The sequence below is a fragment of the Temnothorax longispinosus genome, chromosome 5, assembly GCF_030848805.1.
Source record: "Temnothorax longispinosus isolate EJ_2023e chromosome 5, Tlon_JGU_v1, whole genome shotgun sequence".
NCBI lineage: Eukaryota > Metazoa > Arthropoda > Insecta > Hymenoptera > Formicidae > Temnothorax > Temnothorax longispinosus.
Genome location: NC_092362.1, coordinates 206,373 through 232,606, shown reverse-complemented (window position 1 = coordinate 232,606; position 26,234 = coordinate 206,373). Strand labels below are relative to the sequence as shown.

The 26,234-nt window shown below is 37.4% G+C and overlaps 6 protein-coding genes across 18 annotated transcripts; 3 read left to right on the top strand and 3 right to left on the bottom strand.

Annotated features, from left to right (window-relative positions):
* The first annotated feature begins 399 nt into the window (after positions 1-399).
* On the top strand, positions 400-6,140 carry LOC139813618 (uncharacterized). 3 transcript variants are annotated; one of them, XM_071779202.1, is made up of 7 exons: positions 400-557; positions 2,723-3,524; positions 3,600-3,806; positions 3,888-4,118; positions 4,207-4,466; positions 4,629-5,022; positions 5,177-6,140. In XM_071779202.1, the coding sequence occupies exons 2-7, from the start codon at positions 2,742-2,744 to the stop codon at positions 5,435-5,437; spliced, it is 2,136 nt and encodes a 711-aa protein (XP_071635303.1). In that variant the 5' UTR covers positions 400-557; positions 2,723-2,741; the 3' UTR covers positions 5,438-6,140. The 3 variants fall into 3 exon arrangements, with proteins under 3 accessions (XP_071635303.1, XP_071635305.1, XP_071635304.1); XM_071779204.1 differs by lacking the exon at positions 400-557 and adding an exon at positions 636-794; XM_071779203.1 differs by lacking the exon at positions 400-557 and adding an exon at positions 886-1,506.
* LOC139813625 (bifunctional peptidase and (3S)-lysyl hydroxylase JMJD7-like) lies at positions 5,094-8,131 on the bottom strand. 4 transcript variants are annotated; one of them, XR_011732195.1, is made up of 6 exons: positions 7,988-8,131; positions 6,846-7,325; positions 6,165-6,411; positions 5,886-6,079; positions 5,413-5,777; positions 5,094-5,344 (listed from the first exon to the last, which is right to left on the bottom strand). XR_011732195.1 is itself a non-coding variant. In XM_071779218.1 (5 exons), exons 1-4 carry the CDS (start codon positions 8,058-8,060, stop codon positions 5,890-5,892), a joined length of 990 nt encoding a protein of 329 aa, XP_071635319.1. In that variant the 5' UTR covers positions 8,061-8,131; the 3' UTR covers positions 5,094-5,495; positions 5,886-5,889. The 4 variants fall into 4 exon arrangements, 1 of the variants encoding a protein (XP_071635319.1); XR_011732196.1 differs by having other exon boundaries at positions 5,413-5,495; XR_011732197.1 differs by lacking the exon at positions 7,988-8,131 and adding an exon at positions 7,606-7,629 and having other exon boundaries at positions 5,413-6,079.
* LOC139813619 (prestin) lies at positions 7,662-12,684 on the top strand. 6 transcript variants are annotated; one of them, XM_071779207.1, is made up of 11 exons: positions 7,662-7,764; positions 8,718-8,898; positions 8,988-9,260; positions 9,519-9,700; positions 9,782-9,946; positions 10,071-10,175; positions 10,256-10,389; positions 10,486-10,648; positions 10,724-10,924; positions 11,021-11,269; positions 11,339-12,684. In XM_071779207.1, exons 2-11 carry the CDS (start codon positions 8,796-8,798, stop codon positions 11,771-11,773), a joined length of 2,010 nt encoding a protein of 669 aa, XP_071635308.1. In that variant the 5' UTR covers positions 7,662-7,764; positions 8,718-8,795; the 3' UTR covers positions 11,774-12,684. The 6 variants fall into 6 exon arrangements, with proteins under 6 accessions (XP_071635308.1, XP_071635307.1, XP_071635309.1 ...); XM_071779206.1 differs by lacking the exon at positions 7,662-7,764 and adding an exon at positions 8,024-8,164; XM_071779208.1 differs by lacking the exon at positions 7,662-7,764 and adding an exon at positions 8,046-8,177.
* On the bottom strand, positions 12,674-17,617 carry Mpcp1 (Mitochondrial phosphate carrier protein 1). Its single transcript, XM_071779217.1, has 5 exons — positions 17,476-17,617; positions 15,659-15,819; positions 14,407-14,643; positions 14,015-14,311; positions 12,674-13,286 (listed from the first exon to the last, which is right to left on the bottom strand). The coding sequence occupies exons 1-5, from the start codon at positions 17,615-17,617 to the stop codon at positions 13,059-13,061; spliced, it is 1,065 nt and encodes a 354-aa protein (XP_071635318.1). The 3' UTR covers positions 12,674-13,058.
* Positions 17,588-21,879, top strand: LOC139813626 (splicing regulator RBM11). The gene is made up of 3 exons (XM_071779219.1): positions 17,588-17,724; positions 19,417-19,659; positions 20,419-21,879. Exons 2-3 carry the CDS (start codon positions 19,573-19,575, stop codon positions 21,019-21,021), a joined length of 690 nt encoding a protein of 229 aa, XP_071635320.1. The 5' UTR covers positions 17,588-17,724; positions 19,417-19,572; the 3' UTR covers positions 21,022-21,879.
* On the bottom strand, positions 21,778-25,735 carry LOC139813621 (glucose dehydrogenase [FAD, quinone]). 3 transcript variants are annotated; one of them, XM_071779212.1, is made up of 11 exons: positions 25,385-25,735; positions 24,902-25,101; positions 24,719-24,830; positions 24,482-24,550; positions 24,296-24,411; positions 24,051-24,218; positions 23,508-23,661; positions 23,106-23,269; positions 22,806-22,983; positions 22,528-22,732; positions 21,778-22,031 (listed from the first exon to the last, which is right to left on the bottom strand). In XM_071779212.1, the coding sequence occupies exons 1-11, from the start codon at positions 25,536-25,538 to the stop codon at positions 21,824-21,826; spliced, it is 1,728 nt and encodes a 575-aa protein (XP_071635313.1). In that variant the 5' UTR covers positions 25,539-25,735; the 3' UTR covers positions 21,778-21,823. The 3 variants fall into 3 exon arrangements, with proteins under 3 accessions (XP_071635313.1, XP_071635312.1, XP_071635314.1); XM_071779211.1 differs by having other exon boundaries at positions 24,482-24,616; positions 25,385-25,734; XM_071779213.1 differs by having other exon boundaries at positions 21,878-22,031; positions 22,572-22,732; positions 24,482-24,616.
* Between the last annotated feature and the right edge of the window lie 499 nt (positions 25,736-26,234).

Here is a 26,234-nt window from a genome sequence, read left to right as displayed (position 1 = left end):
GGAACGGACGTAAAACGGACGTCCTTTGATTGGCTAATATCCCATATCTTTGAAAGCCCCCACTTGAAGATTAGCCAATCAGAGCGATTCCGTTTTAGTTCCGTTCCGCTATTTCTCTCTCCATGGGGATGCTGCTTTAGGGTTTATAGTCGCTTCCGTCCGCTTCGCTCTAACACCACGTGCTCTTTCCTGTTTTTCTTTACTCTCACATGCAAAAATTAAAGCGAATACGCGTAGAGGAGTAACGTCATGAAATATATGCGATATAACGGATATATGCGCGTAATGCGCGTATATCATTGCCATTTTCGCGTTGGATAAAGCTCATAAAGCTCGATTGGTCGATACGCTTCGCGCGACCGCGCCGCCCCGAGCTTCCGGTTGCGCGTGCGTACCAGCGCCGTGAAACTCCCGCGCTCGCTCGCTTGGTGGAGAAGACAGGAGAGGCGACCTCGGACAATCGGCGTATCGACCGAGCACACATCGAACCGTGTCGCCTGTCGCCTATTATAGTGACGTGCGGCGTGTTTGCCCGCGATTTCGCGGAACAGCGACAGGTATGTACGTTCGGCGGTCGGGCGGTCGACGAGCATCAATAATAATCGATATCGAGCGCGCGGCTATCTTCGCGTCGCGTAAGTCGTAATTCCGTGCGACGATAAACGCTCTCTCTTTCTCGGCTACACACCTCCCTCCTTCCCTCCCTTCCTCCCACCCATCTTCTCTGTCGCCCGGGTTCAGGGTTGGCCATATTGCTAGCCGTTGATAAATTCACGGGATTTTCGTACCGACTGGTGAGTCTTAGCTGCTGAAGCTGAAGCTGCTCTCGGCGTCGCGCGGAACGTCGCGACGTATTCTCGTCTCCGTTCCGCGTCGCGTTCCTCGACGCCGCGCTCGACCTCGACGCGCCCGGACAGTGCGGGACGCGAGAAATCGCGAGGCGGCCGTGTTTCGGACGCGTCGATCGACGTTGCACCTCGTGCCTCGTGCCCTCGTGGCGCGCGATGTCCCTCAGATGTTTCGCGTTCGCGCCTTCCTGCGCCCACCGCCTCCCGCCCTCGACCCCAAGCCCAAGGCGCGACTTTGGCCTGGAAGCAGGATGTCGCGCACAAGTATCCGTCGGCACGTAGGACGCGCGACTTTTCCTTAGCATCGGTCAACGCGTCCCTCGCCGCTCGCCGCCACTCGCCGGAATGTATATGATGATGCGTCAATATTGTTCCACCGGTTTTCGCGCCGGATAAGCCGGATTTGTTTAGCCCCTGGCACATTATTAACTTTTCCGTCGCGGAGGAACTGGAGCTGAAAAACGCTACCGGGACCCGGGACTACCGGGAGAGGCAGCTACCAGTGCGCATAGTGCGGCGGATACGGGTTACGTTTGTGACGAAATTAATGGCAGTGAGGATATACGTGTCTAATTAAAAAACCATTCAGAGTTAATTACGGATTTGAGATTTCTTAAATTTAATTCATGAGTTGAGTCGAGAATAAAAAGTTTCTGTTGTAAGTAAAATTGAAATTTTCTCCATTTAAATGCACGTGTAACGATAAGAAATAAACGAGATGCGAATAAATATAAAAAGTGTAAAAAAAAAAAAACTCAAAGTTACGTGTTATACAGTTGCGTGCATAGATTTGTGTAGATTTTAGGACATTCTGCAAGTAACGTTATATATTGCACAATAATATCATGATCTACGTCTCTTATTATTTTTGGAACATGTAGTACAATGCTGCGCTGGATTATTTATTTTTATATTAGACCTGTTCGTTTTAGCTGAACTTGCACATTTCATCTTTTCCTCTTTTTCTCTCCAACGATGAACCGTGCAAGAAGTTTAGCTAACAACGAACAAGTCTATTGTCACTTTAGTGGTGATCGACTAGCTTTTGTAGTGAAATATTTAAGGGAGCATTCTCTCTGGTTCGAAAGATCATAAAAAGGGTATTTTTCAGGAATTTTTTATAAGGAAAAAAGCGAATTTTTGCGTGTTCTTTTAGCCTTATTTTAAGAATATATATACACCCTGTATTTTTATTTTTTAAATAACAAAAAAAACCGCTCTTTTTTATGTTACAGCCTGATCATTACAGCCTAAGAGCTCGCAAGAAAAAATGCATATGAACGGTGTAAATGATTCCAACTGTTCTAGGTATCTGAAACACAAAAACCAAACATTTTCTTATTCAGGAGAAGTGTGGCTATCGTCTGAACTAGGGCTGCGGTCCACTTGACGCTACAAATGCTTTGAAGCGTTCTTCTTCTCCTTCTTTCTTCCGTGAAAGCATTTGTAGCGTCAAGTGGACCGCAGCCCTAGAACTAAACCAATATTTCCACTCTAGACAAATAACGGCTTTTTATTAATATAAAATATTGTAGTTTTTCGTCAAAAATTTGGTAATATTTTATTAAAAGAAAAAGCTAATAAACGTATAACATTTAGTCTAGTTCAGACGATAGCCACACTTCTCTTGAATAACAAAATTTTGGTTTTTGTGTTTCAGATATCTAGAACAGCCAGAATTATTTACACCATCCATATGCGTTTTTTTTTCCTTGCGAGCTCCTAATGATCAGGATATAATATAAAAAAGAAGAGCCTTTTTGTTACTTAAAAAATAAAAATATATTCTTAAAATAAGACTAAAAGATACAAATATATATACAAAGTTTAACGTTATTCACTTTTTTTAAACGTTTGTGTGTTTACTTTTTCAGACATAATCTTTATTTAAAGATGGAGTTGTCGTCGGAAATATTGGAGAGCCTAGTTATGGATAACAAGGATGTTATGGAGGTATTGAAAGATGGAAATGTTACGGAAGAGAACATTATATTCGAATCTGAAGTAACCGCCGAAGATTCTGAGGAGGCAGAAATAGAAGAGATCATAGAAATAATTGAAGAAGTCGAGGAGGAAGGCGAAGAGACACCACCGGATGGTAATGCCTCGGATAAGGACTTGTTGGCGGATGCGCAGGACAGTGAAACGCGTGAAAAGACAAAGAGAAATGACAAGGCGACTAGTAAAAACATGGAACTTTATGGCTTCGACGAGGAGAACTCGATGTTTACTTCGCACGTGGAAAAGGAACCTGTCAAAAATGTAAAAAGTAGTACGCAGAAAACCACTAAGAAGCAAGTTATAAACTATGACGTTGATGAGGATTGGGAGGATGAGGAGCTGGAACGCGTGGATGGGTTGGACAATACGTTCGAAATGACGGATAATCGCGCGAGCTCTTTGCGGACGCAGGCTGACAAGAAGCATGTAAATAATCAAACTATCCTGTTGCCATCAAACAGATTAGATTTAAAGATCCATGTGGATTCTACGGGAAAAGTGGACAAATCTCGAATGGATGGAAATAAAGTAAACAATATCGAGGACGATAGTGAGTCGACTCAAGAGATAGTGAAAAATACAGAGAATAATCTGTTGTACACGGTGCTTGGAACAAAGAAGCCAGATGCTACCGTTAAGCAGCAGCAAGAAAAGCTCAATGATCACTACGTCAAAGTTAGTATATCTGATCCAAGTATTGTAAATGTAAAATGGTCTTTTAATATTATTAACAAGCAATCATTATTTTAGATGGAACGACTTGAAGCAAATACCATACCGGTTGAGGGTACCATTTACTACGAAGGCGACAACATGGAGACACTGTACGTAGCGCAAGCTATCGACGACAATGAACAATATCAATATGATAACACAACGATGGAGCAAGATGAGCAAATGTCTTGGGAGGTGCCGACGTCCGAGACCAATCAAAATCAAGAAGAAGACAGTTCTCAAGTATACGACATAACATTTCCATTCGAAAAGTTTATTGAGATCTTGTAAGTGGATATATTATATATTTTTTTGCTTTTTCAGGATCAAATATTTTTGCACGAGGACGAAGACGGTCAATTATACTTCAAGGATGCTAGCGGAACTCTGCAACCGGTATATTTAACCGAGGACGGAAATTACGCGATTGCTGAAAGCAGCGACGACAATACCAATAAAGAATCGCAATCTAAATCACATCAGAACAGCAGCACGGTCGAAGAGGAGTCTTTTATTTTACCTGATATAGATTCAAAGTCTGTTTCTAATAAACAGGTACGTTTTATATTGTATATCAATGAGTTTTACACACACGCACGCGCACACACACATACAGTTTCTATTTATATTTATAATTCGCTAGACTACAAGTACGGTGTCGTCGTCGCTTCAAGATTTTGACAATGAAGACAATACTGTGACTATATCCTTGATAATATCGGAGGATGAGAATGGACAAAAGAGAACTCAAGTCATTATACCAACAACAGACAATTTGAAGTGCGACATCTGTAATAAAAGCTTTAAAACATCTTTCCAATTACTGAGGCATAATAGACTAAAGCACGCTCGTGAAGAGGATATAACTACGAGAAACTTTCCTTGCGACTCGTGTCCTAAAAGGCAAGTCGAAATATTTAGCGAATGCACATATATATGCCTAGTATAATCTTATTTTTTATCTTTTTCTATCTTATTCTATCTTATTCTATCCATATCATTTTATTTAATAAAATTCTCAATACGTGGAGTTGTCTTTATAAAGTCAAGTCTTAATTTTTTTAGGTATCCAGATCAGGGTTCGCTCGCCCGCCATCGAAAGACTCACACCGGTGATCGACCGTTCCAGTGCTTGGAATGCCACAAAAATTTCCCTACATCCACGGCGCTACGTCGTCACTTGACACTACACAATTCCCAATCGCGACCGCTTCCTTGCATTTACTGCGGTCGACGGTTTATGGATAAGACCAGTCTGGCGAAACACGAGGAGTCGCATATGCCTAACGAACAACGCAAGTACACGTGTGATATATGCCAGAAGACCTTCCACCACATAACCGACCTGAGTATGCACAAGAAGCATCACGATCCCGACAAGAAGTTCGATTGCGAAGTATGCGGTCGTGAGTTCAACAGATTGAACAATCTGCAGAGACACATGCTGGTACATCAACAAGTATGTAAACTATTTTACTCTGTAATCCCTCCTCTCTTCTTTATAGCATATAAAAGAGAAAATACACCAAATGGTCATATGACTTTATATTTCCTTGTGCGTTTACAATTTTTTTTACTTGGATTTATAAATGATTTTTCTTTCTCGCAAATAGCAACAGGGAGGAAATGAGGAGATACTTTCCTGCGACGTGTGCGGAATTACGTATAAATTCATGAGCTCATTAACGAGGCACATGGTGACCACACATATGAATCCCGAGAAACTGCGACAGCAGGCGGAGGAGCAACGGAGAAAACGCGAGAACAACTATCGGAAATACCTAGAAAACCGAAAGATGTACGAAACTCAGAATTATGGTACAAAGCGTTCAAAATACAATTTACTCACCGGAGATAACGACGAAACAGCCTGACTTAAATTTTCCTGTAGTTTCTTGGCAGTTTCGTAAAAATATAATAAGATTGTACGTTCTGTGAGAATAATAACGTATATATTAGTAATATCTTTGTATCATTGGTAAGACATTTGCATTTAATTTAATAAGTATATCAGCAACATATAACTACGATGAGCACGTGTAAGTGTCTTGCGTGGACATTTATACATATTTAATTATATTACATTACGGACTAGTATATGATGTGACGTGACGATGTACTATAGCCATTAAGTACATATACATATATGTACACGTGTACACTCACACACAGAGAGGGAGGGGGGGGGGAGAGAGAAAGAAAAGATACAAGTACCTACATAAGAATAAGATTTCTTTAGTCTCTTGCATGCACCAAATGACTTAAAAATAAAATAGCATCGTCTGTACACACGAATGTTTGAAGCGTGCCTTAATCACTTACTCGTTTATTTGCACAATGTCTCGAGTGCTTTGAAGTAGGCATACTTGATATCGAATTCCATATCGTACCAATAATTAACGGATATGCAAGCGTGAGACTGTGTCACATGATGGAACCATAACGATGGCAAGTACAATACATCTCCAGCTCTGAGTGTGACTTTCAAGCTATGTGTATTACGATATTCTGGAAATCTATAAGTAAAGTTTTCGTTTATCTTTAATCATTAAAATAAATGTCATTTTGAAAATAAAACTACTGCTGTGTACGTGACTGAACTTTTCATAGTTTGGATTTAGGGGATCCACACATATCCATGGCGTCGATGCGAGATTTGTGATTTCCTCGGAATTAGGTGTTCCATTAACTATGGATTCGATAATCCATTTTCCGGGTTCGCACTCCTTGTAAACGGCAGACGGATACGTTCGATATGGAATCCATGGCAGATCAGTGGGAGGATGTAAGATAAAGTTCTTTTCACCAGACACAACGCAATATATATTTTCATAAGGATCTTTGTGCACTACAAATTTGTAAAAATACCTAGTTTAATCCAAATGTGTATTACTGATCTTTAGAATTAATAAGTACAAAATAAAATTGTGCAATTTACAAAATTCTTCAAATTATAAGAATTAAATTTCCATAACGATGATCATCTCATATCATTTAAATTCGAGATATCGAATATCGAGATATTTTCAAGTGTTACTAAATAAAAGAAAACCTTGGCACTCACAGTAAGAATATGTAGTTTAATTCGAACGTGTGTTACCCCACGTTTTAAAATTAACTGTGGTACACTTGTAAAATTGTGTGAACAGAAATGCATTTTGCAAACGTGTCGAAATTATAAGAATGAGATTTACGTAACGATGATAATTTTGTATCATTTAGATCCGAGATATCGAAATATACTTTCAAGTATTTCTGTTACCAGGTAAAATAAAACTTTACTGGAAGTCACAGCTCTTTCGTCTCCCATCCAAAAATTCACAGCGTCAGGTTGCTTTCCAAACGCCTCGCTGGCCCATGATATCTCGGTTTCTGCATCTGGCCACAACTTGCGAAAGCTATGCATAAAATTTGAGTTTTGTTGCTGTATGTAAAATACACTGTTCTCCTTCGTGTTCTCCAACGTGTCGAGAAATGCTGATATCGTGAGTAGACGGTCCTCGGGCATTACGAAGAATTCTTTAGCGTCATCATCCCGTTCGGCTATCGCATCCGCATAGCCGTTCGGCGTTACGGCGACCGAAACCTTTTCGTCACCGATCACCTTGCGAAAATACGGTATAGACCATTTGCTCACAGCGGGCCAATGTTTTATTACGCCTCTTATAACTAGTGGTACGTTCTTCGAGACGTACTCGCGGTAGAAAGCGAGCGGCGTAATCGAGTCATCTATTTCCGCAACTTTGCTTTGCAAGTACAATTCTGCAATATAAGAAATTGTGATAAAATTAGTGCGTAACATGTATAAAGAATTAAATATAATATAATATATATATAATTTTGTGTGATTGAAATAAACTTTTCCAACGCGTCACATATCGTTACAATGTGCCAAAATACACTAAAACTGTTATTTTTGCAATTTTTCTGAAAAATGTTCCAATTCAAATGAAAAATTCTGAGAAAGTCTCAAAGTCTTGAAATTTTCATAGAAATTCTGACTAATAATATAAACAATTCTGAAATTATTAAAATGTCAAACGGGTCATTTTGACTCCTTTGGTAGTTCGTGTTAAACAACGTACTCCTCTCTTGTTAATTGTAACGATAATTACATGATTCATCCTATATATAATTTGGAGGAGTCGGGGACTGCGTGTTTCCTATTTATAAACTTATTTAACATCGATATAAATTATATGTATGTACATTAATATACTTGAATATACTAGAAATTAATATTTCAATCACAAATTACATTTTCGTTCGCATTATCGCAGAGCGTTTCGTAAATGTTCATTCACGTAGCAACTCGATTAGCAAACGACACGCGTGCAACCCATGTGGGAGTTGATAGGTTAATCGAATGTGAGGTTAGCTCGCGTATCCTTCAGATAACAGAAACACGTGAGATTGAGACAAACCTCTCGCCTCTCGCGACAGGTTGTGGCACGCCTCTCGGATTCTATCTTCGACATTATTGTCATTATTCGACATTATTCGAGATGAAGCGTGAAAAGGAATGTCGCCGCGGAACGTTTATTGACAAGTTGTCGTTGTCACCAACGTTGACAACAGCTGACAGTGGACGAATGACGAATGTAGGTTAGAATGGTTAGATTTGAATTGAGATTATAACCGTGAATATTGTGTGCCAATCAATGCGTTTAGCTAATGGACCTTGTCCGACTGTTAGTCACATGTCACATGTTATTGAAGATCCCATTATCTCTTTGCTAAAGATCACAAGGAGAGACCATGTTTTAACATATAAATGTAAGTTTAGCTTCCTAGTAGATAACATGGATGAGATACAGCTTTAAAATGCTTATAATTTCAACCTGATAAAAATTTTATACACATTTTTATAATAAACATGTATTATATAACATTAACCATAGCAATATACTCGTACATTCCTCTCTCTCTCTCTCTCTCTCTTTATCGCTCGCTCGCACAATTTATTCGTATAATTATATGAATTTGTTTACTGAATTATTACAGATTTAATATAAAATATGATAGCGAAAAATTCTAGTCAAGACGTTATGCAATCATGAACGATGAAGGAGGAAATATTGATTGTAGAGATATTTTATCTAGGATTGAAGATATTATATCAGCTATATGCGTATAATATTGATTTGATTGCAGATAGCGAATGTATAAAGCTCACACTGAGCCTCGAGACCAGTTCTTAAAGTAAAGCGCGCTTGCGATTGCGGATCAGTCATGGACAAGGGCAACGCACTGTTGCAGATACACTTGGAAAGACCTCTCTACGAACACGAAACGCTGAATCAGAATTATGATTACGAGAAGCCAAAATCATCCTGTAAGTTGTAACAGCAAAGTGCGCGGACGCGTCCCGTGCAGTTTATATATAGAAATATAAAATTTGTAATGGGTCATTTGTGATTCCAGTGATGCGGGATGCAATGAACGATGTTAAATCGAAGAACTGGCAGTCCTGCGTAGCGTCAACGGTACCGGTGATACGGTGGCTTAGCCGATACACGTGGAAGGAAGACATAGTACCTGATATCATTTCGGGTCTAACTGTGGCGATTATGCACATACCGCAGGGTATGGCCTACGCGCTCCTGGGAAATCTACCGCCGGTGGTTGGCATATACATGGCCTTCTTTCCTGTCTTCGTGTATTTCTTCCTCGGCACCTCCAAGCACGTATCCATAGGTGAATACCGAAACGATAAGACAAAACGATGCAACGATTTTTAAGACGTGCGCTAAAGACAACTTCGAACTAACACAAAGTCGCGGAGATATATATATATATATATATATATATATATACACCTTCTGCAGTTTGCGATTCTCCCAGTTAATATATTCATTTCATTAACTTCCGTTGCAGAACAATTAGAAATAATACACCTTAAATATGAACTTATTCGACAACCTTGAACAATGAAACATTCTTGGCACTCATCAGGAACTTTCGCCGTGGTTTGCCTAATGACCGGCAAAGTAGTAACGTTTTACTCGAGTCCACACGCGGGACACACGTTTGCGAATGCCTCGGATGCCGTTTCGCAAAATCTCGAGGATGTCGCATATGTATATACACCTATGCAGGTAGCAACGGCTGTGACACTAATGGTCGGGATACTTCAGGTAAACGCCTTGTTATCTTTGAAAGCGCGCATCTCTCCGAGATCAAAAGGATATACGAAGAGATTTTTCTTATCATTGTAGATAATAATGTATACATTCCGATTGGGCATTGTGACAACGTTGCTGAGCGAAACTTTAGTCAACAGCTTTACGACAGCAGCTGCCGTTTACGTTTTAATATCTCAAATCAAGGATCTCCTTGGTTTAAAACTGCCAAAGCAAAAAGGTTACTTTAAACTGATTTTTGTAAGTGAACATAAATTATATTTTTAGTATTTATGTACGTAAATTATTTATGTACTTATATATTCGAATTATGACGTAGTATAATATAGGAATAAAATATTATTCTTTGCCTTTAATTTTTCAGACTGTTATAGATATATTTAAAGAAATTAAAAACGTCAATATAGCTGCTACAGTAGTATCAACTGTATCAATTGTTATTCTTGTTTTTAACAATGAATTTCTAAAGGTAAACAACGTGTTGACTTAATGCTTTAGTTGAGCGTTCGTAAAAGCTAAAATGTATGACGTGTCATTTGTATTTCATAGCCAAGAGTGAACAAAAAATGCAGCATACCAATACCCATTGAACTTATTGCAGTGATTGGTGGGACATTAGTCTCTCGTTATTGCGACTTACCAAAGATTTATAATATCGAAACTGTCGGACATATTCCCACGGGGTACGTAAATATCGTTTTATCATCCTCTCTTAATATTTGCAAAAATTCTATATATTATATATTACTATAATATTATAAAACATATCTTTTAAACAGACTTCCTAAGCCAGAGGTGCCAAGTTTTGAATTGTTACCTTTAGTGTTGGTCGATAGTATTGCGATAACCATGGTTTCGTATACCATCACCATATCAATGGCATTAATATTCGCGCAAAAGCTCAACTACGAGATAGATTCGAATCAGGAACTCTTTGCAATGGTGAGACACCGATATCCTGACACGTATCGTATTGATTTTCGATTAATAATCTCCGGCGACGTATTCTATTTGCAGGGCTTTAGTAACATAATGGGTTCCTTCTTTTCGTGTATGCCAATATCGGCATCCTTGAGTAGATCCCTCATTCAGCAAACCGTCGGGGGACGTACACAGATAGCGAGCATTGTGTCTTGCTTATTACTGCTCATTATACTTTTGTGGATTGGACCATTTTTTGAGCTTCTACCGAGATGTGTCTTGGCTTCCATAATAGTTGTACGTGTAAAAATATATCCTTAAAAAAAAAAAAAAAAAAAATATCTCGTGTAACTATTGAAAAAGCATATCATTCCTAAAGACTTTTTTGTACAGGTAGCATTAAAAGGAATGTTTCAACAAGCCAATCAGCTCGTTAAATTTTGGAAATTGAGCAAGGCCGACGCTATAATTTGGATCGTAACATTTCTCGTCGTGACACTGATAAATATCGACGTCGGATTACTCGCGGGATTGCTCGTGTCACTGATTATGATTCTACTGCAAGTTATTCGGCCTTACACATGTCTGTTGGGTCACATACCACATACAGATCTGTACTTAGACATGGGTAGATACAAAGCGGTAAGGCTTACTAAAATAAATCGGAAAACACGAGCTATCACGCAGCTTTTATATTGTTCCTTGTTTCAGGCAATAGAGATACATGGGATAAAAATTATTCATTATTGCGGGACTTTGAATTTTGCCAATAACAGCTACTTCAAGTCTCTCGTATACAGACTCGTAGGAGTGTGTCCGCAAAAAATTATCAAGTACAGAAAATTGACCGAGGAGGGTCGTTTCTTGGAGGAGAAAAATTCTAGGGGGACGTGCGACGTGCAGTGTATAATAATGGATATGAGCGCGTTGAGTTATATCGATCCTAGTAGCGTTCAGGTATTGCATGTAATCGTAGAGGAATTCACGCGGGTGAATATCGAGTTTTATTTTGTCAATTGTCCTAGTCCTATTTTCGAAACGATCAAGAAATGTGATCTATATATCTATGGGACGATGTCGTTGAAAATCTTTGCAACTATACAAGATGCCATCGCTTATTTTCAAAATGAGATCACCTCAAGATAATAGAAAATAGTTTTCTATTGTTATATGGCGTATATATTTGTTATATAACTATTAATGTGTGATGGAGGAATGAATATGCACGTGCATTTCACACTATTTTTTCTCTATGATATTACGTCTTTGCAAGATACTTATATTGTTCGTGAAAATGATACAAGCGTAAGAATTATATTTTTTACTTGTTGTTAATATTTTACAATACAGCACAAGATGCATTGTGTCACATTATGCAATTGATAGATTCTGCATTGAAATGTAAGTGATATAAATGTACTTTACAATGGATATTATATCCAACGTTGTACTTACAATTAGAAGTGAGAACTTTTTCTCGCGCTGTATGTTGAAGTTAAATTTTTTTCATATGCCATCACATCGGTTCGATAATATACATCGATAACATATCGAAAATTCTTTTTTTTTTTTTATTCTGCATTAAAGTAAATGCACAAATAATTCAATTTGTCCTACATTTTGTTCACAATAAAAATAAATAGTTATTTATTAACTCAGCGAACCTGAAAAGAGCTTCCGGTATTTTGTGGATCTATATTACTGAACGTGCGTGAGGAACATGTAAAAGTATTAATTTATTTCGATGTACATAAAGTATATGAAAAAAATTCACATAATTTTTGACATTGTAGTTCAATATGGTTGCAGTAAGGAAATGAAAGCTTTACTAAAGCCCGTATCAGACTGCGGCGTGGGATTGAAATTGGAAATTTAATTAAATTTCAATCCAATCTCAGTCCCACGCCGTAGTCTAATACGGGCTTAAGTCGTTGATATATCTTGTAAAAATGTTACATTCTCTGCGTTATACGCTCGACTCGATTGTTGTATTGTTAATCATCGTTATAGCTTGGAAAGAGGAGAAATATTAAGCAATATAGCGTGTGATTGAGTAATCGGCCTGTTTATTTACAGCGATCACCCTATGTACAATGTGACAGCTCGCGGGTAACCCGTTACTGTTACGAGTTAAATTTACTGTGCCTCCGATAATTATGGAACCGGCACACGTAGTATCCTATATATCTCCTATTTGTAAGACACAATTCTTTTCTCTAATCTTGCGGCAGTGCTGCCCGTCGACGCTGTTGTATAATGCTGCAGAATAAATATTCCAAAATAAAATACACATTCGTTCAACAACACACACGATATCTGCATTGTTGCGAAAGATCTGAAATTGAAATTGCTTTATACGCTTCTTTTTCTAAATCCATGATCGAGCGAGACGATCCGGTCGGCGACGTAAACGCGTCCGTCACAGCTGCGCTTATGCCACGCCGTATTTCTTCTTGAGAGATTCTGGCATCTCGGGCGGTGGCGGACGTGGCATGCGCAGCCAGACTTTGACGGCGTCATAGATGAACCATTGCGCCGCAGTCAGGGTACCGATCATGATGATTCTCGGTCCCAGACCCTTCCACATGCCACCGAAACCGAGCTTCTTCAGGACTTCCCCGGCAGATGCTCCCTTCTCCTGATTCAACTTCGACACCACCTGACCAGACATTTATATTGTACAAATTCAAAATGTTGGGAATTTTCAACTATGAGAACTGATTGTAAATCGAGAGATGCGATAAAACAGAAACGGACGCGAATCGTGCATCTACACGAGGTCTATTTGTTCAAGTACCTATTTTAATCGTATCTCGTAAAACCTGGAAGGATCTAGTTTCTAACTTAACCCTTTATGTTCTCCATTTTAATGGATATTTCAATAGTTAGAATCTTGAGATATTACACTTAACAATTATTTAGCTAATTTTATTTTTATACAGGTTTACGTATATTAAAAGACTAAAAATTTTAAATAGGTACCTTTCTTAAGATAGTACTAAAACTAATAACATTTTATGATTGATGTGCGATAGAAAAAACTGATTTAATGTAGAAAAAAAATAATTTTTCAAGTTTTCAGTGTTTTTCACAATTTTTTACATTTTTTTACAGAGAGATTTGGACAAACTTTCAAAGAGAACAGTAGAACAAAACTTTTCTTTCTCATAGCCGAAGACTTGATCTTTGAAACGCGAGAGAGAGAGATGTACATTACCTCAATACATTATTCCCAAGAAAAGTTATGAATTTTTTAAATATGTGATACATTTAAATATATATATCAAGAGAACATAAAAGGTCGATAGCTAGGGTCAAAGTTTCTTTATTTTCGTTGCCCTGTTTTTTTATTATAAGTGAATGGAGATACGTTATAATAAAATTTACCGTATCGGCAGGATGAGATACAATGGCGCAAAATACACCGGCGATGTATCCGGCTGCAAACGTGACCAGCAACTGTTCACCTTTACTGCAGTCTGCCCTAGGCTTGGGCACTATGTGTTTATACAGAAGTTCGACAGTGCGCTCGAAGCAGGCGAATTTCATCATCGTATACGGGATCTGGCGCAGCCACAGCGGCACTAAGCCCTTGTAGAAACCGTTAAGACCCTCCTCCGCAAACATCTTTGGTAATGCTTGTCGTAAAGTATTAGCGTACCCCGGCGTAGTCTGTATCTTGACCTGCGATTTAAAAATAAGTTTGTCGTAAGGAATAGAGTGTCGAGACTAAAATTGGAATATTATAATGATATAAAAATATTGATGACCGAGATTACCTTGGCGGCTTCAAACGGTGCCAAGCCAATATCAGCAAAGAATTCTGCTGAAGCCGATGATATCAAGTACAAAGAGGTTCTATATTCGTAAGAGAGTTCCTCACCCGCCAGCGCCGCGTATTGAACCTTGAAAACTTCGTAAAGACCAAATTTGAACATTCCCTGGATCGAGTAACCGAAGAAAGTGGGCGCCCAGCCTCTCACCAATCCCCGAGTGCCATCCTCGGCTAAAGTTACCTATAACGAGCAAAATGCACAATAATAATAAACTCTCTTATATTCGATCAAACTATCTTTATTTAATATACGCGTCACAACGTTTCGATCATTGATTTTGATTTTTTCAAGTCCAGTTTAGATTCACGACGTGCTTGGCACAAGGCCATGACTAGAGGGATGTTTCCGAAATATTTTTTAACTGTTTTTTACTACTTTCATGACTTAAGTACTTATCGTTGTTGACGTAGAACTACGTCTTTGTATGTAAATAACTACGTATGCTCAAGTCTCAACCACTTTCAATACGTCTTCTTTTTTGGCAGTTTATTATTATAATTCGTGGAAACTTTTCTACGTCCATTATATTCTTCAGTCTTTTCTACCCCTATTTCATATATAATACTTAAAGATTTGGTTGCGTAGACCCAGCTTTATTAGGCTTCTATGTATGTGCGTATTCTTAGCAAATTCTAACGTATATATAATTCAAGAACTACTCAACCAAATTTTAAAGACGTATACGAAATAGGGGTAGAAAAGATTGAAGAACATAATAGACGTAGAAAAAAATTGCCAATATAATAAAAATGAAACAGGCACAGTAACACGGGCCTGTACGTCAACTGTCCTTCGCTGAATACTTAACGAATACATGAACCAGTGACAGTAGACGACGTAGTTCTACATTGTTGGTTGTGGCACAGTTGTTACTGGTTTTTAATAATTTTTATTATATAATGTAGCGTACGTTCTTTGTCACGTGTGGCTGTTTGAGCTACATGCTTTTTAATTATCAAACTTGTGACTTATAGATACACACTTGAAAAGGGCCAAAATCAATGGTCGAACGAAACGTTGTGACACGTATATTAAATAAGGACAGCCAGTTTGATCGAATATAAAAGTTCATTCGTGTTAGTTATTTACTGAAGCAAAGTCTTATGTTTGGTTTTTAAGTCCACAATAAATATCATTACATCTATCATACAATATCACAGAGAGAGAAAAGTAAATAATTAGTAAGAATAGTTACTCGGAATCCGTTGAACACCGATTTGTATTTCTGCGAGTCCACTTGAATTCGGCATTTGACTAAATCTAAGGGCGTGATGCCGGTGTGAGTGATGCCGCAGGACAGAATGCCTCCGAGACCGCATAGCAAGAAATACTGATTCGATCCAAACTCGCAACTATCTGTAAGTATATGAAACAACATCGAATGACTTTTCCTATGAATTTTTTCTAAAAATAATGCGATGCATTTCCACTAGACTGTTAACTCTTTTCGACAACTTCGAAGTTAACTTTGAACCTTCGAACTTTAAGGTATCTTTGAAGCTTCGAAGTTAGCTTCAAAAACTATATTTACGACACATAAGAGACATAAATGCATCATTAGAAATTTTGTTCGGATTTTGTCATATAATTTTATAAATGTGTGCTTATTGCGGTACTATTACTATTCTATTAAATTAATAACTGTATAATTTCGATTTTTCGAAGCTTCAAAGTTCGAATGTCGAAGCCTTTGAAGTAAATCATCAGACCTACGTTCCAGCATACCGTCGCGTCGTGGATCAATAAAATGCGTTGATGCGTAACGATCTAAAAATTTATATTCTAAAATTTAGGAAAAGTCACTTCTCTACCGAGAGTTTCGCAAGCGTTCGCAGAGGCCAGAGGCTTCTTTCAATCAGCTGATCGATCCCGAGCGTTTTTCTGGCGCGGACTCGACCGACGTCGCTCCCCTCTCGCTCGTTCGATCTATCTATAAAAAAGAAATGCATGCTCGCGATCGCGTTCCTCGGTCACGATCAACATAGGGCGAATGACATATCCGAGCGACGTATTTCTACTCGGCCGTCGTCCAAGGACTCCAAGGTTGAGGGAGGCGAGTTCTATAACGTCGACGTCGATATATACATATATATGACAAAATGGCCGCGCCTTACGCAACCTGCGGCCTGCGGCGCGTGCACAAGTTTAAATCCAAGGGTTGAATCCTCCTGCCACGCACGCGAAGCGTTTAGATCTGTCCTTCGAAGATTATGCAATTTATAATTTAATTTTTTAACGTAGGAATTTAATATGTACATACATACACTTTGCACACATACATACATACAGACACGACATATATACAGACGCACGCACGTGACATGCTCGATGATCAAACGTCAGTTTGATTTTGAACTTGAGAAGTTTTGCAGTTATATAATTAACGTGCTATAATCTCGACCGCGAGAATTCGCGGTATGATGAATCGTATACTTCTCTCTATTCCTTAAGAGCAATCTCAATCGAATATCGATTAACTTAACCAATGGTTAATTTAGCAATATTATCTTGTTAAAATGGACGGAATACTAAGTATTTAGATAGGACGACGTACAATTTTATCTGACGTCTGCTGGTTGAATTAATCGGTATTCCGATCGAAATCGCCTCCGTATTATTTAAATTTAAAGCCCTCGAGAAAATCGAGAGCATCGAGCGATCGAGCGGCCTGCAAACCCTAGTTTCACGAATCACGATGGAACGAACGACATTTGTTCATTTTGTTCACATTTCGGGTTATGTAACGCGACTGTCAGATTATAAGAAAAAAATGGCGTGTGGATCTCATCACATATAAACGACGTGTCTCGTACAAAAGATGCAAGATGGAAAATCCCTGGGACCTGGGACGTCACGAACTAATCCCATAAGAAGGCGCAAGATCATCCCTCGTGGGATTGTAACGTTATAAAATCAGGCGCAAGCTGTATAACCTCTCGAACGGGAAGAGTCGTTCGATCGCTCGTCTTACTCACGATAAACGCAGATACGGATTTGGCACGCGTTACTAACCACCCTCCTCGACGGAGGCGGCGGCGATGTTGCGATTTGGCACGAGCGGCCGAGCACCGTTCTCCAGCGCCTGACATTTGGCCGTCGTGAACGGCGACGAGAACGGATTCATTTTCGCTGCTTCCTGCATCCAGGACAACATTGTGGCGTTCCCGCTGCTCGCGTTCACACCTGGGGCAAAAGCATTCTGTTCAATTCAACTATTTGGAATAAAACGCGAGCGAGGATTCTTTTTTTTCGTCAGTACATGTAAGTAGATTTCGAATACGGCACCTGCTATGTAAGATTACCCTCGTCACCCGGAAACCCGCGGAAGAGTGACAGAGGGAGAGGCTACCGCAGCCCGCAGCGAAGTCTCTCGCAAGTCTTGAAACTAGTCCAATGACGGGCATAGAGCCATAGTATTACAGATAAGAAATCCTCTGTGACTCCTGCACGGGTGCCACGGGCCACGGGTCGCACAAAAAGTCAGGGTGCCGTCCCATGCAGGACGGAATTTCGGAAAACGAAATCTCGAAATCATTCTGATTGGTTAGCCCTATGGGGCACAGTACAAGCTTCATGGGGCTAACCAATCAGAATGATTCCAAGATTCCGTTTTTCGAAATTCCGTCCTGCATGAGACGGCACCCTCACGCTGGTTGCTGGTTCTACAATATGTCGCAAACGATGGCAACTGCTAATTGAAAAGTGTTAAGGCTGATTTATAGAGGCCGTAACCGTTGATTTAAGCCGCAATATTTAAGAAATTGACCAATCACAGTCGAATGTGAGAAGAAAAATCGACTGTGATTGGTCAATTTCTTAAAGATTACGGCTTAAATCAACGATTACGGCTTCTATAAATCAGCCTTTAATTCTGCGTGCCGCGTGCCATGTAATGCTGGGTCTACAATGCGAGTCGCAAAGTCGTGAGTCGCAAGAATTGACCAATCACAGTCGATTATTCTCCTCAAATTCGATTGTGATTGGTCAACTCTTGCGACTCGCATTGTAGACCTAGCATTATTGTCGCCAAAAAAATTAAAAGTTTGCCAACCGCACGTGACAAGCGCGACGTGAAAATAATGCTAAGACTCCATAGACGCGGAAACGCCATGCGGCAGAGTGCGTTGACCAATCACAAATTTGATTTTGCCGCAGGCGACTTGCGGCAGCCTTCTGATTGGTCAATGCACTCTACCGCACGGCGCGGCGTTTCCGCGTCTATGGAGTCTGAGGCTGAGTTTCCACTGAGCGCGTCACGCGTCGCGTCGTCCGAGTTGAACCAATCAAAACATTCCATTTCGATCCCGTCACAAGAATGTAATGAAATGGGATGTTTTGATTGGTTCAACTCGGACGACGCGACGCGTGACGCGCTCAGTGGAAACTCAGCCTTAGCATAACACTTTTCAACTAGCAGTTGCTTTCCACGTTGCGCTTGTCAAAAGAGAGCTGGCGAACTTTTAACTTTTTTGGCTACAGTAATTGGCACGCGGCACGCAGAAATTAATTAATTAAATTTCACGTCAATCTGATACGGGCTAAAGGCCTTCACACACGAATCGACGGAAGACGTAAGACGTAAATCGTAAGGAAATCCACCAATCAGAGTCGACTATTCCCCTCTTCTTCCCTCTTGAAGAGGGGAAAAGTCGACTCTGATTGGTGGATTTCCTTACGATTTACGTCTTACGTCTTCCGTCGATTCGTGTGTGAAGGCCTTTACGATTATGACTAAAACTTTGTCACGTGCAATGGCCTTAAATAATTACTAAACTGCTTCTTGGCTTCTTGCGCTTGCTGCTGCATATTTCACTGCCCATGAAAACTCACCTTTATATTGTCCAGTGGCCATTATGTAGGATTCTATCTATATATTTTACGTTTATGCTTGCGTCGCATATGTATGACGTTGACGGAACGTCGTCACGTCGTACTCCATTATTGTTGTTATAGATCGATGGTGAAATATCATCCGCAACCATAATTTTTAGGACGTTCTATAGAAATAGAAAGAAAAGAGAAAGAGTGAAAATAAATAAGTAATACTGACTCTTTTATAAAAAGAAGATTCGTAATAAAAACAAAGAAATAGAAAACAAACGTTTGCTAATGATGGACGAGGATGCACGCACACTTTATTGCGGGAATCTAAGTGAAAAAGTCACAGAGGATATTCTCTACGAGTTATTTCTACAAGTTAGTACACGTAATATATTCAGCAGTTAGGCCCATATTCTGGACGCGCATTTATCGATAAAAGTGCGTTGAACGTTCAGAATACGGGCCTTAGTATATGATAATAATAATAATAATAATATAGAAGTAATAATAATATAGATATTTACAAGAGCACGTGGTCTTTTACATACGTGAACTTTACGTTTATATATGTACAACAAGTTTATCAAAGACAGATATTTTGATTTTTATTGCAAATTTTATAAATAAAAGAGTTACTACGTTAATGCAGATTTTGCCAAAGCATGCAGTGTTATTAGCAAAAAATATCTGCAAGAAATGTAGCAAAATTTTGCAGTGCTCGAGGGCAAAAATCAGACATCTGTAGATTCTGTTCAACGTCCTTTCTATCTATGTATCTATGAGGTACTTGTATTATGTTTGCGAAACTGTCAGCAAGATATAAGATTAATAAAGACACAATACCAATCTACTGCACGTTGCATAAAAAAGCACAAATACTAGAACTTTCAAAAATATCTAGCGTGTATCATGTACTTTTTTTACATATAAATGGATAATTATTCATTTACACATATCCATACGTGTTGTGTATGGAAGAAAAGAGAGAGAAAGAGAGGATCATATTTCATACATATAAGTGTATAAAATTATAAACACAAGCTTGTAAAATTGAAAAGATTTGCTGTTTCTGAAAATATAAAACTATCGAGCAAATACATGTAATAGTTAATGTAAATATTTTTGTATTTGTAGGGAGGTCCTGTACAAAAAATAACTATTCCCAAAGATCGCGATGGTAAGCAGAGAACGTATGGATTTATCACATACAAACACACACGTTCCGTGGAGTATGCTTTGCATCTGTTTGACGGTACCACACTGTATAATCGTACTCTTAATATGAAACTGAGGAATAACACAGAGTCGCAACAAGCGGAACAATCATTGAATCCTGTTCGCAATATGAATCATATGTTGGAGCTGGGCCAACAAATGATCTTAGGAACGTATCCATCACAGAGTAACGCCATGTTTGGTATAAATATTTCACAGGACGGTCTAACATATTCAAGGCAGTTAGACACAACGTCTGGCAATGATGATAGAATTAGAAGAAATCATCCTTATCAAAGGAACAGAGATAGGAAACAGGAGAGAGACAGAGATAGAAATCAAGAGAGAGACAGAAATCGAGAGAGAAACAGAGATAGAACAAGGGAGAAAGACTGGGGAAGAAGCAGAGAACAAAATCATAATGATCATCACAGAGATGAAAGATTATATTACAATAGAGATAATAATTACCGTGTTAATGACTTTCGATATAATGATAATAGAAAAAGAAGGACTTATTGATAATACGTATTTGGCGCGTAGTTGCTAAAATTAGACTTTCAGTCGATTTTTTAATTACACAGGGAATGAACAGATTTAACTATCGTTCCATTTTATAAATATGTAATAACTATGTATCTCGATATTATTTTGTTAGCAACGGTTATAATGTTCACATTTTATATTATATATATATATCCAATATATGTATATTATATATTAATTTGTTCGAAAAGAAAGTAATAACAAGTCAATATCTCAGGAACTGTTTAAGACGACGTGAAAAAGATTCTTAGTAGTAGTTTAATGTCTAAAAAAATGCATCATTTATAACTTTTTGAAAATTGTGATCTCTATTATACATTAATATTTTCACAATGGAAAAAAGCATATATTCTTTAATAAAAAATACCCCTGATCTCTCTGGGGCGCGAGATTTAAGAAGCTAAAGTCACTTTTAAAAAAATCATCTGTGTAAAAGATGACATAATTTCTTATCATTACACGCTTTCTCCCCTCCCCATGTACATAGAGGCGGTTTTTACGTGATGCTAAGGGAATCTAAATTTGTTTACTATAAATAAACGCAAATCACAAATTATTTCTTAAAAAAGATAAAAAAATATGCTGTTGACATTAAATTATAGAGAGAGGAAAAGAAAATTCTGTCTCTTATACCATATTGATGAATGTATCCATCATTAGATCGATGACGATCAATTTTCATATGTATATTAGAATATCAATATGAACTATTCAAATAATGAACTATTCAAATTAGTTGTAAGTTGTAAGTTTTATTGACATATTTACACGTGATATTTCACATATTACTACAAACATTAAATACATAACAAACATTATACGACTTAAGCTGTTTTTGTATGTTTCTTCTTTCTTCTGCTTTTTTATTTTTAAAAATACGGGCAGCCTTTTGCGCCAATGCAATCACAGGTGCGTTGATATTTCCGCTTGGTAGCGATGGAAGAACTGATGCGTCCACGACATACAAATTTCTCATATTGTTAACTCTGTAATGAATATAAAAGTAGCATACACACATATATACATATAAAACAGAATTTTTAATTATATAAAACAATTTAAAGACTTCAAGATTGGAGAATTAGTATGAGCTGAATGCAAACTGCATAATAAAAATACAATAAAATAAAAAATTAGAAAGTAAATTAAAAAAACAAAAAATTTTTTAAAATTTTTGTTTTAGACAATCTATCACCTTATTAATTACATCACTTTGCTAAGAATTCTATACTAATTTTCTTATAACTTTTCTATACTACGTTCTCGATAACTTTTGATTCTAAAATGTTCTCTATAGATTTTTTAAAATAATAATCTAAGATATAAAGATTAAAATTTTCCAATTAAAAATATCAAAGAAGTATCCTTGTTTGCTTTATCAGCCTTCATTTATGAAAGCATGCATTTTTATTGTGTATCTCTTCTTTGCATTCAATTTATGTTAATATTTTGCTTTTTTTTAAGCTATAATTTCATAATTACTTAAATGACATATCAACAACGTCGCCAATGCGACATGTACCAACTGGATGGTAAGAGGTCAGTGTTAAATGCTGTATATAACATTTCCAATACGTCCTGGTGTCAAATATATGATCCTCGCAACCAGGGAAAGACTTTCTATTGAGAGATGCACCATGAGCTCTCAATACGCTCGTGTTCAAGAGTTTCTTTATAAAATACAGGCCTAAACATTCATACTATTACGTAAAATGTTACATTTGTGTAAATGTTTAGTGTACCATCAGCGTTTTAATTACCTTCTATGAGAGTGTCAATATCATCCTCATGTGATAAATATTTTGGATCAATTAGCAGATCGTGAAAGGGATCGCTGCTTTGCAATCGTACGTCCCCAGTGCTTTTAGGATGTAATAAGACAGGTGCAATCGTTACTGTATTTTGGTCTGAAAGCGGAGCAAAATATTTGTTATAAACCTAGAAGAAAACATTTGATGAATTAAAAACTTCTCCCCTTAAAAAAAATGCGCGCGTACTCTTTTTAACTTTAATTTATAATTTATATTATGTTTATTTTCATTCAGCTATATAGTTTCTACCTCATCAGAAATTCCCATTGCTTTTTTGGAAATAAGACCATTGTCTTTTGATGCTCCAAAAGGTAGTACCATTAACTGCAAATCTGGGGGTACTGCGGACTTATTTGCATGTAAAGGACTATGAAATATCCCTAATACTTCTACTCCCGATGATGTCCATGGTCCTTATAAATAAATTAATAAATTGTTCTTATAACACATTAAGAATGACGATATAGACATGGTTATCGAAAATTTTTTTATAATCATACCACTTTACCCGCTATATCTATTAGTTGCTCCATAATAAAAAAAAAAAAAAAAAAAAAATAAATAAAAAAATTAATGTTGCTCTTGAAGCAAGTATGGCAAGTGCATTTGCATGCATAGCTTTGATACGATTGTATTAATGTATTATTTTACCTTTCCCAAAGAAAAAATAATTGAGGGCTGACATAGGATTAAAGATATCAGAAAGATTCAATCCAAGATTCGCGTTAACCACAATCAAGTCCAGACCGGTTAATATATGATCCATCAAGGTTTGACCAACTGGCAGATCATTGATCACGCTGATCTAAATAACACAATAATAGTTATTTGATTAAAAGAACAAAATTAATGTATTCATCTTCACAAATCGTGAATTGGCAGACTGCACCTTATGTATGGACAAAAGACAAAAATGCGTGTAACTTGTAAACAAGACAATTTCGGACATATGTTTATGAACTTTTTTCATCGTTCTTTGATCCTTTGAATATATATATATATATATATATATATATATATATATGTATATTACAAATCATACGACATGTAACTCACATTTATAATACATATATAGTACGTCTTTTCAAAGTTCTCTTTGTAACAAAATATATCTAGGTTTACGTTAAGTGGTGGGTTGTAAGTGAAAACAAATAGGCCTAGATTTAGAATTAATAATAATCAAATATTACTTACACCGAATTTCTCCAAGTGCTTCTTTGGTCCAATTCCAGACAACATTAACAATTTTGGACTCTCGATTACACCAGCACTTGAAATAATTCCTTTTTTCCCTATTGCCGTATATTTACTACCGAATCTAACAAATTCAATCCCCTCAGCTTTATCCAAGTTCACTAATATCTTCAACATATGGTTATAAAGTAAAATACTGCCTTATATTTGTTATACATGCTAAAAAGTTATTCGGACGAACTTACCTTAGTGGCGCGCGCGTGAGTAATTACAGTCAGAGCAGGATTAGGTTTTTTATACAGTATCTTGTCCGAACTCCATCTTCTGCCATTCTCCATTGTCACGTGAGCTTTCATAAAACCTAGACAATGAATATTATTATAGATACACACGTATATGAGCACGTAAAATTTTATAAAAAAATTAGATACCTGTGTCCAATTGTAAGTTTATGTTGCTCACATTATGATTCAGTTCCTTTATTGCCTCTAAAATTATATCTGCAAAATCAGTGTTCCATCTTAATTCGCTGATACTGATTGATTCGTCATTTTTCGCAACTGATTCTAAGATATTCGTACAGATAAGAAAATTAAAGCACAGTTTAAATAAACCTCCTAGATTTATTTTATATATATATATATTAGTAACATGGATCTTGTGTATACCAGCAAAATCTGGAAACCATTTTTCATAGTCCAGCTGATGTCCCAATACATAAGCCATATAATTTAGATGGCTTGAGCCTCCGAGAATTTTACCTCTAGGCCATCTGCTTTGCTAGGAAACAAATTTTTATGATAATGTGTATATTGGAATTTTTTTGTAAGCATACAAGTATATATATTTACATTGTTGATTAAGCCTTTACATGCATACTCTTGGGAAACGGTGACGTATTGCCAATCGTAAACAGTGTTTTGAATCAATGGTCCCAAGAGTGGTATGTCAAGAAAGGATGGAGCGGTGCCACCCGCTTCTAACAACAATACGCTATGTTTATCCTCCACTAAATGCGTTGCCAGAATCGAGCCAGCACTACCAGCACCAACTGGAAGTCAACAAATACAAAAAGAAATAATAATAATAATAATAATAATAACATTGCTTTTGGAGCAAAATAGTTTAAATAGAAAGACACGTTTGTTCAAATTAAAGCAATTTTGTTTGATCAAAATAAGGAAAAAATATAGGTAGATGAAATAATTTTTTAATAAATTAAAATTTCTGATTTAAGAGTATTTCAACGTATACAAAATATCTATTTTTTCTTATTTGCTTGTGTTGTATCATTTTATTCTGTTTAACTGAATTAGTATATAAATGTAGTTTACCGATAATATAATCATATTGCTGCATATCTTGAACATCGTTGAAGAACCATTGAAAATACATGTCTAATATAAATACCAAATGAAGATAAGAAAAAAATAGCGTTATCACTGTGCTAATAAGCACGAGCAATAATAATTTTATAAAACCAAGCATCGCTCCTTTATCTAAATTCCTTTGTCTTCATCGATTCGCTGTCACTTAAACGATATTTCTTTTTTTTGTGTAATTCTAAATTTCAGTCCTTATTAGAGCAAAGTATTACAATTAACACATTCGTTGGTATGTAAAGGTCTATCCAGGCCATTGCAGACCATCGACATATACTACTGGACTGCGCATATGTATGCACCACGTGAAAATCGGTCCGCGGTCCGCGCGTCATAGAACAGGATAGAGCGCATGTGCGCCATGTGCGGCCAATATCTATCTCTTTCTATTCAACACTGTAATATTGGTTGAAAAGAGACAGAGTTTGGCCGCACATGCGCTCCATGTTTTTCTATTATGACGCGGACCATTTTGGTATGTGCCCTGGTTATACTGTGGTGTGGTGGCAAAATTGTAAACCTCTTACGTTATGTCTTGATTATGATTGGCTGATTTGCCTACTGCTTAAAGGTGAAATTTCATGGGCAGTGAAAAGCAGCAGCAGATCGTACTGATTGGCTATAAAATAGAGGAGTTCTAGAAACTCGAGAACTTCTCTATTTTGTAGCCAATCAGTACGATCTGCTGCTGCTTTTCACTGCCCATGAAATTTCACCTTAAGTTTTTCTATATGCCTGGGTCTTTATACTTATCACGATTCGAGTTTTAGTACTTTTTCTCGGATCGATTTCTCGCATCGTG

What these genes read in the sequence shown, in the direction of transcription:
- LOC139813625 (XM_071779218.1), bottom strand. Translation starts at nt 8,060, where the DNA reads ATGTCGAATAATGACAATAATGTCGAAGATAGAATCCGAGAGGCGTGC. An exon ending in CGAAAGAGCTGTGACTTCCA is followed by an intron (nt 6,412 to 6,845) that starts GTAAAGTTTTAT and finishes ACAAATTTGTAG; the next exon opens with TGCACAAAGATCCTTATGAA. An exon ending in CTAAATCCAAACTATGAAAA is followed by an intron (nt 6,080 to 6,164) that starts GTTCAGTCACGT and finishes CTTTACTTATAG; the next exon opens with ATTTCCAGAATATCGTAATA.
- LOC139813621 (XM_071779211.1), bottom strand. Translation starts at nt 25,538, where the DNA reads ATGCTTGGTTTTATAAAATTATTATTGCTCGTGCTTATTAGCACAGTG. An exon ending in GCAATATGATTATATTATCG is followed by an intron (nt 25,102 to 25,384) that starts GTAAACTACATT and finishes GTTGACTTCCAG; the next exon opens with TTGGTGCTGGTAGTGCTGGC. An exon ending in TTATTTTTTCTTTGGGAAAG is followed by an intron (nt 23,270 to 23,507) that starts GTAAAATAATAC and finishes TTTATTTATAAG; the next exon opens with GACCATGGACATCATCGGGA.
- LOC139813619 (XM_071779207.1), top strand. Translation starts at nt 8,796, where the DNA reads ATGGACAAGGGCAACGCACTGTTGCAGATACACTTGGAAAGACCTCTC. An exon ending in GTCGGACATATTCCCACGGG is followed by an intron (nt 10,390 to 10,485) that starts GTACGTAAATAT and finishes TCTTTTAAACAG; the next exon opens with ACTTCCTAAGCCAGAGGTGC. An exon ending in TCTTGGCTTCCATAATAGTT is followed by an intron (nt 10,925 to 11,020) that starts GTACGTGTAAAA and finishes TTTTTTGTACAG; the next exon opens with GTAGCATTAAAAGGAATGTT.
- LOC139813618 (XM_071779202.1), top strand. Translation starts at nt 2,742, where the DNA reads ATGGAGTTGTCGTCGGAAATATTGGAGAGCCTAGTTATGGATAACAAG. An exon ending in AAGAAGAAGACAGTTCTCAA is followed by an intron (nt 3,807 to 3,887) that starts GTATACGACATA and finishes TTGCTTTTTCAG; the next exon opens with GATCAAATATTTTTGCACGA. An exon ending in TGCGACTCGTGTCCTAAAAG is followed by an intron (nt 4,467 to 4,628) that starts GCAAGTCGAAAT and finishes TAATTTTTTTAG; the next exon opens with GTATCCAGATCAGGGTTCGC.
- Mpcp1 (XM_071779217.1), bottom strand. Translation starts at nt 17,617, where the DNA reads ATGTTGTCCTGGATGCAGGAAGCAGCGAAAATGAATCCGTTCTCGTCG. An exon ending in CGCCTCCGTCGAGGAGGGTG is followed by an intron (nt 15,820 to 17,475) that starts GTTAGTAACGCG and finishes ATATACTTACAG; the next exon opens with ATAGTTGCGAGTTTGGATCG. An exon ending in CACCGTTTGAAGCCGCCAAG is followed by an intron (nt 14,312 to 14,406) that starts GTAATCTCGGTC and finishes TTTAAATCGCAG; the next exon opens with GTCAAGATACAGACTACGCC.
- LOC139813626 (XM_071779219.1), top strand. Translation starts at nt 19,573, where the DNA reads ATGATGGACGAGGATGCACGCACACTTTATTGCGGGAATCTAAGTGAA. An exon ending in TCTACGAGTTATTTCTACAA is followed by an intron (nt 19,660 to 20,418) that starts GTTAGTACACGT and finishes TTGTATTTGTAG; the next exon opens with GGAGGTCCTGTACAAAAAAT.